Here is a 16,542-nt window from a genome sequence, read left to right on the forward strand (position 1 = left end):
TGCCTCGCGCGGGTGCGTCATCTTCGAGGGCCCGGCATCCATGATGGCGGCGCTCGGTGCGGCAGAAGTCATCACCCAGCTGGAAAGCGCTGCCAAAGTTTTAATGGTAAGACATGACAAGCCTTTCTGGCTGCCGATAAGATGCTATGTTAAGACGAACGCGCTGAGGCGAGGCGAGTGTCTGTAGGGTTCGCCTTTACCGCTTTTTCATGGCGAGACTTTGGACCTGAGCGGGAACGGCAACGATGCGTGGCCAAGCTGTTTCTTCTCTCTTCCCATCCCGAAAATTTTACCCTCAATATTCGCCATTTGGCCACCTTTAAACCCTTATGCTGCTCTAGAAACTGCCACTTTTTTGTGTATCTGTACTATATAAGTGTCCAAGTTGCCAAAAGCAGCTTGGTCCACTCTCAGACCAAATAATGAAGTCGCCGTGTAAAGTCACTTAATTGGTGGGATACGCGTGTAGCAGCTCCCCAGAGTTTTCAGGAGCTCCCCTAGCTTCACCGGTCAGCTTTCCAGTCTTCCATGGAGCATCTTAAAGCTAACCCGAAGCCAGAATCTTCCCCAATTAGTCATCACTATCTAGTAGCTCTCCAACTTAGCATTGTAGAGGCCCCAGAGCCAGTAGTGTCGACCCCGTCCCTAACATAACTGTATAGCAACACTCAGCTAAATCAGTATGTGACCCCAAACTACCCACATAGCAATCAATTTTATGAGAATACTTTATTTGTTGGCTTTTATTTGTAACTCTACGAGTTGTTGTTTGAAAATGTCTTAGTTGCATGAGCATTTAAAGATAAAGTTGTACAAATAATGTAAACATTGGTGAATGCGGTCTAATTTTTAAGCAAAAAAAACTTCAATTATTATGAAATCTTAATCTACATATTAAGATTTCTAGTAGTATCGTAACCTTGGGCTGATGTATTTATTAGTCATATTTATTTTAGATTTGATAGTTGTCATTTTTGCTGGAATTAAGCCTCATTGCTTTTCCTCCTCCCCGTTCCCTATTTTTTCCCCTTTCCCTCGTTATTATAGTTTGATTTTCATGTGGCAATAATCTTATGATTTATTTTCTCGTCATTTAAGACTGTAATCATCTTCCTTGTGTTTTTCAGGCACCGCCTTCCATGGTGAGCACAGAGCAGCGGCAGCATGCCGAGCACGTCTTCCTCTCCTTCAGGAAGTCAAAGTCGCCCTTTGCCATTTGTAAGCACATTTTAGGTGAGTGCTCGCACATGTTACCATAATACCATCTCGGGCATTTTTGATGAGAACCAGTCCTAGTGAGTGTGCCGCTTGTGTTTCAGAGAGCAGCAAAGTGGATTACGTGCTGTTTCAAGCTGCTACTGCCATCATGGAGGCGGTGGTGAGGGAGTGGATCCTCCTGGAGAAGAGCAGCATCGAGTCCCTCCGAGCCTTCCTGCTCACATACGTGCTGCACAGACCCAAGTAAGGACACGCTGGGAAGGAAGTTGCCAAGTGTGGTGGAATTAAAAGTGTGTGTGTGTCTATTTTAGCTTGCAGAAGTACGTGCGCGAGCAGATTCTGCTGGCCGTGGCCGTCATCGTCAAGCGAGGCACCCTCGACAAAACTGTGAGCTGCAAAAGTATCTTCCTGGAGGTCGGACAGCTCATCGGCAGCGGGAACCCCAGCGTGGTAAAGATGCACATAGTGCAGTCAAGTTGGCAACCAGCAGGTGGCAGCACATTAACGTGTGCCTGTGCTTTGCAGCAAACGTTGGCTTGCTCCATCCTAACGGCGCTGCTCAGCGAGTTCTCCAGCTCCAGCAAGACCAGCAGCATCGGGCTGAGCATGGAGTTCCATGGAAGCTGCAAGCGCCTCTTTCAGGTGCGTGCATCGCCTTCATTTAAAATTTGAAAAAAATGGCACCGGAAAGAAATGCTTTATAGGAGTCCAATACTGTACAGGTAAGAAATAACAATTTTATTTAGTAATATAAACATATATGTATATATATACGTTTTAGGAGGACGGCCTTCGGCAGATCTTTGCCATGACCATGGAGGTCCTGCAGGAGTTCAGCCGGCGCGAGAACCTCAGCGCGCAGATGTCGTGCGTCTTCCAACGCTACCTGGCCTTGGCCAATCAGGTGCTCAGCTGGAACTTCTTGCCGCCCAATCATATCCTTTCCTTCACATCACGCACTTTAAAGGTCATCAGTTAGGCCAGAGTAGTCGATTAAGGCAGTGTTCGGAGGGGACTTGTGTCACGTCCATACTGAGGGGCACAAATCCATACAGGAAACAAAAATCCCCCCAAAAATTTTAATTGGTGTGATAATGTAAAAAACACATTACTGGCAAAAATATAATGAAATACATGAATTTATCAAAATATTATTGAATTAAAAATAATTTAATACATAAATGAATTTAAGAAATTACAGCAAAGTCAATTTAGGATAATTTAAGCTGTTTTTCCACCAAAACCTATGCTGCAAAAAAAATTAAAATGAATCATTTAATAATGATTGATGGTTTGGATTTAATTGAATTAAAATGTTAACATTTTTATTATTTATACCAAACTATGAATAGAAAATATGCATTTTTTTATATAAATACCAAAAATAACTTACCAATATTATTTTTAAAAAATGATATAATAAAATAAGAACAATTAAATACACATTCATTGTCTATTTAAGAAAAAGAAAAACTATATTTTCCAAACCATCTACTCAAGAAGGGAAAACTGCTTACATTCTATTTCTCTCTGTGCGCTGGCCAGCAATGACCGCATGCGGATGACTTTGCGGTGCATCTCCAGCATGCACATGTGTTGTCTGTGCAGCTGGCCTCATGTTGAGAGCACAAATCCTAAATCCTAACCAGCCTGGCATCTGAGGGGATCTGGATCACTTTCAAAGAAGTGTCCACTCGCGCATGTGTGTGTGTCTGTGTGCGCACATCATTCCTTAGACCCTGCCCCCCTTTTTCCAGGCTCCCCTCGGTATGCGCGGCGCGCATTTGTGTGTGTCTTCTTAAAGACAAACTTTGAAAGTCATCCGCATGTGTGTTTGCATCCGCAGTTATGTTTTTTTAGGCAACAGTTGAAAGAGATTGTGGTTACCCAATAATCCACAAAGTGAAAAAAAAAACCCAAAAAAACGCCACCACCTCGTACGGGTGCCCAGTCTTAGTCACTGCAGTTTATTGCAGCATGCTCACTTAAGTACGCGCATTAGGGTTCTTCAAGCGGGCGGCATGTCCGTCCACGCTCTCTGAAGCGGCATCACTCGGGCTCGAGGGGGGTGTCGCGTGTCCTCTCGAGCGTCTGCGCCACACCGTGTCACTCGCCAGTAAGCGGGCTTCTAATAAGGCGGCGGTCAGATGGTAGACCGATCGAGCCGTCGCGCCGTCTCCACGTTTGCTCTCGGTCGGCCTACCATCTGCTTTGTAGCAGACAGGAATGCGCGCTTGTTTGGGTCTGAAAGCGTGACGCTCCCACTTTAGAACTCTTCGATTAACCAGGTAGTGAAGCCCCTTGAGTGTTGAGCTGGGACCCCACACCCACCAATCGGGCCTCACAAGAAGCTACTCTTACCCTTGGGGGTTTGAGGGGTCATCAGTGGAGAGGCTTCATCTGCTTTAGCCCAAACAAAGGCAATACGAGTCTATTTGACAGACAACTTAAAATTCCAAAAGAAACTCTAATGAAATAACAAAACAAGAGTTTTGCCACATTTTTGCGGAGATTCAATAGACGCTAATAAATGCCATCTTGTACAATAGAGATAAACAGAACAAACAAACTCGAATCCGCTGTCACCATTTTGTTCCCCCACATCCGAAATTGTCGAGCGCTCGTTAATACGGTAATTCTATCGCTCCTGTCAAGACATTGTCCTTCGTCCCCCGCTGACAGCTGTATGATTGGAGACAAAGCTTTCGGGCAGCCAACGACAACGGGAGACGGGTGCCGGACTGTTATTCCACATGGCGGGATTTAGGGAGGGATGCGTCCCTTAAACCCCAACACGCGCCTTAGCATAGCGCCGCGAGGCGGCCGCCAGGATCAAGCGTAATGAATAGAGGATACAGTAGAAGCTTGCTAATCCGTTAGCTGCACACGCGCGCACAGCAGCAAGGCCGCCTGGAGATTAGCCGGCTAATCTGTTTGTTGGCTATTTGCAGAGGCAATGAGGACACAATGAAGAAGTCCAGCTGCTCTGTGTTTAGCTCCTTTTCATATTCAACGCGGATAGAGTGTCTCAGAGCCGTTAGCGCCTTGCTAAATGTTAGCTCTTGTTTGTTTGGGCCTCTCTCGGTCACCGTGGTTACGCGACGACGAGCTTGGAAAACGGCCTAGAAAGAAACCTTTTCGTATTAACGCAATCGCTCCTTTTGGCACTTTTTCGTGATAACCGCCACCTTGCGCAGTAGAAATAAACACAATGACTGGAACCAATCCACAAAGCCAGGAGAAGAAAAAAACTTGGAGCTAAATAGTTCACATGCACACACCTGGTGTGCTATAATTCAATCGCTGCGTTCAAAATTGCCCCAATTTTGCATGGGAAATTGAAACGATGACTATAAATAATCCCAAGAGGGAAAAAAAGCCCACACTGACACACACACGTGTAGAATCGTGTGTACCTGAGCTGAAAAGTTCACTGTACTGTTAATGCAGTTGTGTTTATGTGCGAAGGCGCTCGTAACATGTTAACGGCGTGTGTGTCTTTGGCCCTCTTCACTCGTTGACCCGCATTTAGTTGTGTGCGTACGTGTGTAATTTGGTGTGTACTTGTGTGGAGAAAGCGAGGCGGCACCGCAGCTATTAGGAGCCAGCGGGCTTGAAACGGCAGCAGGTGATGCCTTTTAAAAAGCCAGCAAAGCGCCGCCACATGTCCTCGTCACTCCTCTCACGCACACATTCGTCATCTGGCAAACATGCGCGTGACACACGTCGGCACATACGCACACACACACGGTCCGTTTTGTGTGTTGTTTGTCAAGAAGGGGGAAGTATGCGGTTGTTTTGTTTAAAGTGATGCTTATCCTTCCAGCACACACACAAGCACAAGGAATGTGTTTGTATCGCCACACATAGTACATGAGTTATTTTTAAAAATAGTATTTTTTTTTCCCCAACTGTGGAATTTCCCCCAAAAATGTAAGAACCACATGAAAACAAATTTGCAGCGGGTCAAGTGTATATCAAAGCGACAGGTGATGTCAGGCCCGTTAAGACTCCCTGCAAAGCCGCTAAATTGTGGAGCCCACTTTATTTAACACGTGGCTCCGACTGCATAATGTGCACTTATCGTTCCCGAGCTCTCTCGAGGCCTTGTCGGACCCCTGTTGCCACCGCGCGAGCTCCCCGGGGACAGGACCGGTGCGTCTTCTCCTGGACGGCGCTTCTTTCCATCACCCTCATTCCGTCCCTCCTTGCCAAAGTTCACTGCGAGGTCCTCCGCCTCCACCGTGGCTATTTTTACCGCCGCGCTCTGCGTTTGACAGGTGCCAACTCGTGGGCCCAAAGTGCATTGCGGCGTGCGGTGCGGCGCGGGGCGTGGGCGGCGGCGGCGGCTGGAATGCGCCGGCGACCCGGCCGCCCTCTGCCGCCCGCCGCTCGGCTTTGATGACACATTCCTCCGTTAGCTAGTTTGTCAAACGATGCGCGCGGCATCTCAGCATAGACGAGCGCTGACAAAATGGCTTGGGAGCCCTCCTGGCACTTTGAGTGACAGGAGATTGACACTTTATTTTTATTTGGAGCAACTGTGACTTTCATCTCCACTTCAAAAATCCTCAAAATATTTCGATTTTTTTTGTATCAAGTATTCTCTTTATATATTTAAGAAAAATCAACAAAAGGGTTGCCATCGTGGTCCTGTTTATTTAATACATCTTTTAAAATCTGTTATGTACGTTTGAATGTTGACTTTGTGAAGGCAGCTTAAGAAGCTCTAGTTTGCAGCAAAAGAAAGAAGTGGACACAGACACGATAGCGGGTTAAGACACACGCTGTGTGCGAGCCGATTGGCTGAGGAATGAGGTGGGGGCGTGTCCCGGTGTTGAATGCGTCTGAAGGCTGATCCTTTCTGCACATTTGCGCCGGGCTCGTCTCCCGACGAGGCAGAGGAGGGGTCGGGTGAACTTGAAAGCGGAAGCCACACTATGCTGCTGTTGGCCTTAACGGGCAGCGGGTCACTGGGTCGCCACTACATCGCCATGTTCGAGGCGGCGCAGAACGTCATGCTCAAGCCCACCGAGACCTGGAGGGAGGCGCTGCTGGACACCAGAGTCATGGACCTCTTCTTCACGGTGAGTATATCACTTCCTCTTATTCATCCCAACCACTTGTGCTGGCAAACTAAAACTTTGGCACACACGTCCTCATGAATGACAAGTTTTTGCAAAGGTTTTGACCTAGGTTTGAAATTTTGGTGCCAGCTGTCACTATGTGTAATTGGAGAAGCCTTTAGATGCTTTTCTAGTACCATCATCAAAAGCTACCCCATCTTGTTTGCTGCATAAACAGGGTGAAATCCAAAAGTGGGTTGGTAGTGGTATTAAGCTTTTCAAAAAAGAAAAGAAAGAAAAATCACGGGGAGCACCCGCATCCATTCAGACCCAACTTGTTTCCTGCCTAAATGGAAACTGAAGCAGTGGGGTTGATTTGATCATTAGTTTGGGTGGATTGATTCAGACCACTTTGCTGCCTAAACGGGCTGTGGCACCTTGTTTGCTTTTTGGGACCTACATCATTACTCGCTGCTTTCTGTTTCCTTGGATACCGTGCCTTCACTCAATTTATGTTTTTTAAGACGGCATCTATGCTTGGCCAGACCTGAAAATGAGCGAGCTAACAAGCTATGCTGCTAATCAACCCAAAATATTGAATGTCCAGAATGCTTGCAACCTGTGTCAGGTTTCCGCCTCGTCTGCGGCTCTGGTATTTCTAGTAGCTCCAATGTTTGTTGTTGTAGATGCCCTCAGCTGTCCAACTGTGTGTGTTTGGTTTGGGGGGGGTCATGTCGGCCCCTGGGAGACTATGTCAACTTTGGCGTGTGCGACGTCTCCATGTTGTGCCTTTCTTCAATTTAATGGACTCTGCTGTTGTCTCTTGCATACATACGGGCAGCAGGTGTGTGTTTGTGTGTGTGGGGGGGGTGGGGGTGAAACACAAAAGACATGCCACTGGGATGTCTGAGGCTTCCCCACAACCCTACTCCGCAGTCTCCATATTCCTGCAGCGCTCGGTTATAAATGTGGCAGTGCTCGCAGGAAATCAAATGAATTTTCCCGGCTTGAGGGTCTTAGGAGGGGGCCGATGAGGAGTTTGGCCAGAGAAGGGAAGAAAATCCTTAAACCGCACCGGAGAATGCGGTGTAATTTCCCGGAATACGTTTTGAGCCCCTCTTTGACTTATTAAAAACCATGTGACTCGGGGCAGTGTTTGCGTTTCTTGAGGTTATGTAGTTTCACTCCAGAAGAATGGATGTTTGTGTGCACAGTTGACAATCAATTATCAATTTATCGTTACAGTTGACGTCTCCCATGGCAGTACACGCAAAACATAGCGTATGTCGCCAGTATTCAATCTTGATTCATTTCCAAGATTGTCACACGTCTCAAATTTGGATGCAATCTTTGAAGTTTATTTTAAAAAGATTCCCGGGTATTGGATCAAACAGCTCCAAAATGCTTGGCGTCTTGAATTTTTTTGTGGGTTTACTCCAGATAAATATAAACGCCCAATTCCCTTTTGTTGACTGAAACCAGGCTGTTTTTTTCCAAAGAGTCACTTGTGCGCATGCCGAACAAATTTCACGTTGCCAAGTGAAACTGGCCGCGGGGCCTGCTGAGTGAGATTGCCCGGAAGATCAATTAATCAGGCCTCTTCCCTAATGCAGACCCCCCCCAGTACATTTCAGAAATGCCCCTCTTTGGCGTAGCGACACGTCTTCCAAGGTCAAACAAGAGTGTGTCACTCAGCATGTGTTGCGATGGAAAGACAATAGGCGATGTGTTGATGCCAGACAAACGATGGGAAAGATGAGCCTCAGGGGGGAACGCACACCAGCCAGGCTTTGTCTCCTTCTATAAATAGCATCCTCATCTCCACTCTCTCCTCCCTTTTGTTATCCCCCGTCGTAAAAGCCGCCCTCTTCTTTTGTGCTATCAAATGTTGTTTATATTAAACACTCGCCACCCCAAAATGGAATCTTTTTTTTTAATAATTCTTCCTCGAGGCCAGTCTTACTTAGCAACATGAAAATTGGTCGTAGTGTTTATCACGGGTGGACCCGTGAAAAAGACATGCCCACAAATGATCAGTGAGGCTGCCATTTTGTCTCGAATTGCATTTTACAACTTTGATCTTTGGACATTTTTGTCTACGGAGATCACTGAGTCGGCTTTTCGCACTTGGCCTCGTACGACTGCTAATCGTGGTGAAACATTTTTACATTGAGGCCTGTGTAGTAAATAAATCATCGCCTCAAGCTCAAGAGGGAATTTCCTACAGTCAGCGAACGCAGCATTAGCACGGAATTAGTTACCTTGACAACGACACAAACAACCCTTCCGGGGCTTTGCTGTTCATTGATTAATTAGTGTGCATTAATACCATTGTTAGGTTTCTTGCAGAGGTATCTCGGGCTCTCTCTCACCCCTTCTCTCCCTCACACACACACGCGCCCGCGCACACACGTATACACGCTAACAATAGTCAGACATGAGCGGTATGGCACACATCATTTGCTAGCGCAGCTGCCTTGTACCCTCCCTCCTGCCTCCTGCCTCCCTCCCTCCTGCCTCCCTCCAGCCGATGACTTCACATCGTGGAAGCAGCAGCGGCGGCGGGAGTGTAGCGGCGCCACAGCTGCTACGCCGCGTTAGCATCTTAGCCGTAAAGGGAAGACGGGAGGGAAGTTGGAGCCATGCGCCGGCAGAACGGACATTAAGGCCAGGGAGGCGGCGGAGGTCCAGATGTGCGTTGCGTAGTGTCAATGGAAACACATGTTGCCGAGGTGGTCATGACCGAGAGCTCATCGGGATGTTTTTCCACTCTTGAGTTTGATTGAGGCTTTAAAGACCTGCCCGTGCTTGTGTCTGGTTGAGGGAGAGGAAGAGAGACAGAGCAGTTAAGCACCTCATGTCATCTAAGGGTAGGCAGGAAGTTTTACACTTGTGCTTGAGCATGCGCTTGCACGGAAAACTCACATTTTGACCTCTCTTAACCCTTAAGGCGACATGCAGTGTAAAGCATGCCGCAACTATTGAAATGGTGAACACATGCTGCTATTGTTGTTGGGTGTTCATATCAAAAGTACAAAATATATTCTTAGTGGTAAAAAGATAAATCACTACAAATAGGATTTTTCTCATTTAAAGCATGCTGCGCCATGTCTCGTGGGCATGTTGCTACTGTTATTAGATAATGGATGTGTGTTCCATCTCCAATATTGTGCGTGTGTGTGTGTGTGTTATTCACTTACAGTCATCTGAGGATGAGGCAGGAAATTTGTTTCCCATTTGTGCTTGAGAGTTCTACATTTGAAATCGAATGCTTGTAGACTAGTAACCCTCGGACTGGAAACCCACTCACTTTGGACAGCGATCAAAACCTTCACATTTTTCAACCTATGTTGCCATATTTTATTTAAAAAAATGTGAGCCTTATCCTTGGTGAAATCCTATTTTTTTTCCAGGTCCACAGGAAGATCCGCGAGGACTCGGACATGGCCCAGGACTCCCTGCAGTGTCTGGCCCAGCTGGCCTCCATGCACGGACCCGTCTTCCCGGACGAGAGCGCCCAGATCTCCTACCTGGCCCACCTGGTGGAGGGCCTGCTCAGCATGATCAACGGGTCAGTGCATGTCAAACTAGAAATCATCTGGAGTGTTGGGTTGTATTGAACGCATGCAGCTTTTTTTTTAAAAAAAAAAAAAAAGCTCTGTCGCATGGCCGTCTGTAATCACCTATTCTTGGAGCTTTTTTTTTTTTCCTTCCAATTGCCTCATTGGAAAACCACGCGTAGCGTAGCTGGACGGCCAATGGGCGCTGAATGAGCATTTTTGCTCACACTTTGGCCTCTATGTGTTTTCCACACCATGTGTGACCTGGAATGTCGCTTTTAATGGAGCAGGGAAATCAAAGTTGTTGTTGGAAGTTACTTTTTGAGTTTATTGCGCTTCACAGAATTTGTCATGTTTCACACGGCTGCTGTTTTTTATGAAGTACAAAAAAAGAAGAGGACCCATGAAAAGTTGCGTCTTGATTTAGCTCGTCGCATTTTTTGTATTTTTGCGCTTTTATTTTTGATATACTTTAGCTCAGAGGAGTAACATTTTTTTGGACATTTTTCAAAAACAATTGTGCTTTCCGCTACGCATGCTGAGGCCAAACCGAGGTCAGCTTTCCACGTGAGCCCCAAATGTCCACGCAAATTGCTCCTCAGACTCGAGCGCGAGGATGACGCGACCTGCGGCAATTTTCCACAGCTGCGCAGTGGTCCCAGTTTCACGCAGTTTCCCCTCGCGGCGACGCTTCAAATCGAGGGATCGCACGCCAATCCACAACATTGTGTTGACTCACAGCGTATTTATAGTTTTAATCGGCCATTTTAAGGCGGCCTGGCCTATTTCCATGTTGCCTTTTAGGCAAGGTGACGAGGACAAAGCTTAGTATTGTGTAGCGGCGGGTGGCTAAAAACAGCACTTCGAAGTGCTAACTGCTTTTTTTTTTTTTTTTTTTTACACGGACCATTAACATTGATTAACGGTCAGCGTAAAAAAAAAAATAAGTAAAAGGGAAGTTAACTGCCACAGAAATATCAAAATGTGTTTATTGCATCAGAAAAATGCCTTTAGGAAACAATGGAATGAATGAATAAACAATTTTTTTGTTTTCTTCCAGCATCGAAATCGAGGACTCTGAGGCGGTGGGCATCTCCAACATCATTTTCAACCTGATCACCATGTTCCCCAAGAGCGTGTTGACGGCGCTGCCCAGCGACCTCTTCACATCCTTCATCAACTGCCTCACGCTGCTCACCTGCTCCTTCGGGCGCAGCGCCGCCCTGGAGGAGGTGGTGAGTTGCTGCTGCCCGTTTCCCTCAACAATGTCTGTCATGAGTAGACCTAAGAAGACATTCAAGACCAGCATTTGTGTCTTTCTAGCTGGACAAGGACGACATGGTGTACATGGAGGCCTACGACAGGTTGCTGGAGTCGTGGCTGACGCTAGTGCAGGACGAGGAGCATTTCCCTCGCGGCTGCTTCATCCAGCCCGCCGTGCAGGTCTTCAACGCCTACATCCAGTGTCACCTGGCCGCGCCCGACGGCACCCGCAACCTGGTCAGATTCAGAATAGCTTGGAATAGCTAGATGAACTCCCGTTCTGACTGACCCCCCCCCCCCCCCCTTTGCTTTCTCAGTCGGTGAACGGCGTGTCGTCCCACGAGGAGGAGGAGATCAACGAGCTCCAAGAAGACGACAGAGAGCTGTTCTCGGATCAGCTGTCCAGCATTGGCACGCTGGGCCGGGTGGCTTCAGACCACTGCATCCCCCTCCTCACCAGGTAAACACACTCGAGCTTTGGGACAGTAGAGGAATGACATACCGAGACGTTATGAAGTATACTCAAAGTGATTTTTTTATGGGACGCACCAATGAGCGGCAAGTCTCCAAGATCCAATTTATTTTAAATGCTGCTTGCCTGAAAACACACCTCTGGTTTGAGTGTGATGTTTGTTGTGTTGTTGCCGGCAGCCTCCTGGAGGACCGCGTGACTCGGCTCCACGGTCAGCTCCAAAGGACTCAGCAGCACTTGATGTCCTCATCGGACCTGACGTCAGTGGACCGCAAAGTACTGGACGACCTCTACGAGGACATCCACTGGCTCATCTTGGTCTCAGGTCAGCGAGAACCTTGACACAAGCTTAGGTTGCGCTGCAGAAATAAATGCACATCCTAACGTTAGCTTCCGACGTGCTTAGCTTTGAATGCTACAGCGCTGTCCTTGTTTTTGAATGCGTTGTGTGCGGCGTCCAGGCTACCTCCTGGCGGACGACCCCCAGGGCGAGACGCCGCTGATCCCCTCCGAGGTAATGGAGTTCTCGGTCAAGCGCTCGACAGAAGTGGATATGAACACCACGCTGCAGATCCTGGGCTCGCCGGGAGAAAGAGCCTCGTCCATCCCAGGCTTCGATCGGACCGACCCGGTCATCAGGTACTCCCACCGGGACCTTCTTTTATCTTCTTTACCCCTACGGTCGACTTTATAAATGTCTTTGCATTTGTGAGGTTGCTGTCGGCCGTGCTCAGGACGTCCGAGGTGGAATCCAGGGCCAGCAGAGCCAGTTTGACACAGCTGTTGAGTCCTCAGATGGGCAAAGACATCGTTTGGTTCCTGAGGCGCTGGGCCAAGACCTACCTGCTCGTGGACGAGAAGCTCTACCAACAGGTGATGCACCTGCGTGTAATTGTTGCCTGTACTCATGAAATTATTTTGCACTGGACTAACTTTGTTTTGTCCCTCCACCTGTTCCCCTCAGGTCAGCGTCCCCTTCAGCACGGCCTTCGGCTCGGACACGGAGGGCGCCCAGTGGATCGTGGGCTACCTGCTGGAGAAAGTCATCACCAACCTGTCGGTGTGGAGCTCAGAGGCCGAGCTGGCCAACGACACGGTGGAACTGTTGGTGACGCTGGTGGAGCGGCGGGAGAGGTGAGGCCCGCTCAGGCCCGGCCGACTCTGAAGACGGTGTCGTAACGACTCCCTCGTCCCGTCGGAGCAGGGCCAACATGGCGGTGCAGTGCGAGAGCTGGTGGAACCTGGCCAAGCAGTTCGCCGGACGCAGCCCGCCGCTGCACTTGCTGTCCAGCTCGGTGCAGAGAAGCCTCATGAAGGCTCTGGTGCTGGGGGGCTTCGCCCAAATGGACTCGGACACCAAGCAGCAGTACTGGGCAGAGGTAATGCACCTGCAACATATCTTTTTATAAATGGATTTGTAGATTTATAAAAATGATTTTCTCATTGCCTCTGCATGGGCTTGCTTTCAGGTGCTGCACCCGCTACAGCAGCGCTTCCTCAACCTCATCAACCAGGAGAACTTTGCCCAGATCAGCCAGGAGGAGGCGGTCAAGCAGGAGATTGTGGCCACGCTGGAGGCCCTGTGCGGCATCGCCGAGGCCACGCAGATCGACAACGTGGCCTCGCTCTTCTCCTTCCTCATGGACTTTCTGTCCAGCTGCATCGGACTCATGGAGGTCAGGACGGTGACCCACAAAAGGCGGATGTTTGGGATGTGTCATTTATCACACGCGTGTTGGTCTCAGGTGTACAGCAACACGCCGGAGACCATCAACCTGATCATTGAGGTCTTTGTGGAGGTGGCTCACAAGCAGATCTGCTACCTGGGCGAGGTTGGTAACCGCCGCCCTTGCACAACAGAAATGTAGAAGTAAGCCAGAACGGCGTGCGTGCGTGCAGAACAAGTCGATGAAGCTGTACGAGGCGTGCCTGACGCTGCTGCAAGTTTACTCCAAGAACAACCAGAGCAGGAAGCGAAGCGACTCGGCCGCCGAGGAGGACCAGTACCAAGACCTGCTTCTCATCATGGAGCTGCTCACCAACCTGCTGTCCAAAGAGTTCATCGACTTCAGTGACACGGGTGCGGTGCACATTCTTGGCTTTTGTAACCATATGCTGAACCAAACAGGAAGTGTGCGATTTTTTATTCATTTTGAGATTTGTCTGCAATTTATTTTTAATTTTTTTTAAAGAGATGCGCTGTTTCCAAAGAAAAATGTTTTTGAGGGTCAAACGTTGAAATTGGTTGCATTTATACCTTGCAGACGAGGTGTTCCGTAGCCAAGACCAGGGCACGCCGGCATCCAGTCGTCCGGTGTCTGCCGCAGACGTGGTTCTGTACGGTGTCAACATCGTTCTCCCTCTCATGTCACAAGACCTTCTCAAGGTTAGTTCAGATTTTTACGGGAGCTGCCGTGGAAAGAAAACTGACGGACGTCTTTGCTTTATGGTGTTCCGCAGTTTCCTTCTTTGTGCAACCAGTATTACAAGCTCATCACCTTCATCTGCGAGATCTTCCCAGAGAAGATCCCGCAACTACCCGAGGATCTCTTCAAGAGCCTCATGTTCTCGCTGGAGCTCGGGATGACCTCGTATCCTCCTCGTGCGAGGCCAAAGTGACCCATGACGTGGATTTGTGTCAAGACAGCTGGTCAAAGTAGCAATGTTTGTGCGCTGTGCCGTTTATTTCTCCAAGCGTACAACCTTAACACAAGTGTTCAGTATGGGTTCCGAGATCAGTCAGCTGTGTTTGGAAGCTTTGTCGCCATTGGCCGAGCAGTGCGCCAAAAACCAGGAGAAGGACACGCCGCTTTTCATGGCCACTCGACACTTCCTCAAGGCACGCCCACAGACACACACACCCAGACATGTCCATTTGCCGTTTGTTAACGTGCGGTCTATGTTGCAGCTGGTCTTTGACATGTTGGTGCTGCAGAAACACAACACAGAGATGACGGTGGCGGCCGGAGAAGCGCTTTACACGCTAGTCTGTCTGCACCAGGTCAGATGACACGGATTCAAAGTTGACTTGAGATGAATGAAGATGCCCAGTTATCGTTATAGCGCGATACTACAATGAATCTTATGTTGTATTTATTGTATTATCTAACCTTTTGCTCAAGAAGATTTGGGTTACTGATGATAATATGATGATGATGATAATAGAATTGTGATGCAATCAAATCACATTGGTCAACAAATGATTGTGGAGTACATTGGCATGTAACAAGAGCTTGTTGTGATGTCACGCTCCAGGCAGAGTATTCAGATTTGGTGGAGTCGCTGCTCTCATCACAGCGCGACGCAGTCATCTATGGCCGCCTGGTGGCCGCTTTCAACACGCTGACGGCCAGCAGCACGCCGCCGGCCATGGAGCGCAAACAGAAGATGGCCTTCCTCAAAAGCCTCGACGACTTTGTGGCCAACGTGGGCGGCCTGCTCTGCGTCAAGTAGCCGCCATGGATGAATGCGAGCACGCCGTGCCGATTCACGCCGGGCCACGCCCGCAATGAACTATGGGTACGTGGGAAGGACGCTCACCACAGCGACCGCTGGACTGCAGTGCAGACAGACAGACAGGCAGACTGGCAAGCCACACAAAAGCCAGGGAAAGCGCCTGGTGACACACACGCACCCGTACCGATACAATGTTATTGGAAGGTGACAAAGATTTTTAATATTATTTTTTCCCCCAGGGTGAAGTTTTTGAACTTGTTGAAGGACCATTATGTTGAGAGAATGAATGGTCATATGCACTCAGGCAAGGCATGTACATGAGCCCCCTCATATACACACACACACACACACACACACACACACACACAAATATATGTGCAGAGATGGCTAATTGACAAAGGCAAAATGCTGAGGACTATAGGTGTAGGTCAGCAAAATGGGCGTCCGTCACTGACGGACTGATAAATCCTTCCGTCACTGAAGGAATGGCCACCAGTTTCATTGAATGACAGACTGACAATGACAGACCAGCAACATTTTGCCAATTGCCCACCTTTGCTAATTTGAAACCCTCATCCTCATTTAAAACCTTAACAATTGTTTAACACTGACAAACACAACACAAGAACTTGAATACGCTGTCTAGTTTGCTTTCTTACCTCAAAGCTCATTATTTGCTAATTGCGTTAATACAGGATTCTACCACATACTCTATTATAGTGTCTTTGGTGAATACCGCCACCTACTGTACAAAAGTAGTCAATGCAGTCTGCCTTCAAGTTTTACCAAGAGAGACAGGTTGTGCGTGGTTGTCAGTCCTCAGTACTGTCTGTGTGAGTGAGTGAGTGAGCGAGTGAGTGAGTGAGTGAGTGAGCGAGTGAGCGAGCGAGCGAGCAGGCATCTGCCTGCAAGCCTTTTACAGTTGTTGTTCTGTTTGAGGAACATCATGACACACCGAAGCTGAAATGTTTTTATACCCCAGCAGGTGCAGCAGTGAACCTTTGTGCTTAAATTCAAATAAAGAATAAGGAACAGCTTTGCCAAGAGACGCTTGCCCCCCTCACTGTGTGTGTTGACCACATTTGAAGGTTTACATAAAAGTATTGTAATAATAATCGTCTGGTCTTTTCATTCGTGTATACCTTTGACAAAACTATGGTTGAGGTTATATATGAAAGGAAAAAAAAAGAACGAAGGAAATGATTCGTTCACTCTCGTTCGCGGAAAAGATTCGTTCTTTTTTGAACGAATCGTTCGTTCACTCACCAGCCAACACTAGTTATCCTATGCAGGTGCCACCGGAAAAACTTGTTTGGACCCGTTTGAAAATCATTTATTTGATATGACTCAAGAATTGTCTCTGTGCAACGGTGTGGTGTTTCTTAACAACTGAGTTGAAAATGAGTCCACGGGAGCACTGCAACGGCCGCAGAATTTTTGCAAGAACAATTCCTCTCAGGATGAACTATCGATACAAATATTTTCATTTGATTGAAGGCAATGGCGT

At 48.1% G+C, this 16,542-nt stretch overlaps 1 protein-coding gene across 1 annotated transcript; it reads left to right on the top strand.

The window, feature by feature from the left end:
- Window positions 1-21: 21 nt before the first annotated feature.
- Window positions 22-16,150, top strand: xpo4 (exportin 4). The gene is made up of 24 exons (XM_088383039.1): window positions 22-106; window positions 1,128-1,233; window positions 1,320-1,461; window positions 1,530-1,668; window positions 1,744-1,860; window positions 2,000-2,152; window positions 6,192-6,305; window positions 9,698-9,855; window positions 10,905-11,079; window positions 11,168-11,344; window positions 11,425-11,567; window positions 11,759-11,904; window positions 12,041-12,218; window positions 12,293-12,452; window positions 12,544-12,713; window positions 12,784-12,958; window positions 13,049-13,255; window positions 13,325-13,411; window positions 13,479-13,659; window positions 13,844-13,965; window positions 14,040-14,170; window positions 14,301-14,418; window positions 14,488-14,580; window positions 14,835-16,150. The coding sequence occupies exons 1-24, from the start codon at window positions 41-43 to the stop codon at window positions 15,030-15,032; spliced, it is 3,456 nt and encodes a 1,151-aa protein (XP_088239165.1). The 5' UTR covers window positions 22-40; the 3' UTR covers window positions 15,033-16,150.
- Window positions 16,151-16,542: the final 392 nt, after the last annotated feature.

This window comes from Syngnathus floridae, chromosome 8 (genome assembly GCF_059516105.1).
Source record: "Syngnathus floridae isolate MCC-2025c chromosome 8, RoL_Sflo_1.0, whole genome shotgun sequence".
Taxonomy (NCBI): domain Eukaryota; kingdom Metazoa; phylum Chordata; class Actinopteri; order Syngnathiformes; family Syngnathidae; genus Syngnathus; species Syngnathus floridae.

What these genes read in the sequence shown, in the direction of transcription:
- xpo4 (XM_088383039.1), top strand. Translation starts at nt 41, where the DNA reads ATGATGGCGGCGCTCGGTGCGGCAGAAGTCATCACCCAGCTGGAAAGC. An exon ending in TACGTGCTGCACAGACCCAA is followed by an intron (nt 1,462 to 1,529) that starts GTAAGGACACGC and finishes TGTCTATTTTAG; the next exon opens with CTTGCAGAAGTACGTGCGCG. An exon ending in GCGCCGCCCTGGAGGAGGTG is followed by an intron (nt 11,080 to 11,167) that starts GTGAGTTGCTGC and finishes GTGTCTTTCTAG; the next exon opens with CTGGACAAGGACGACATGGT.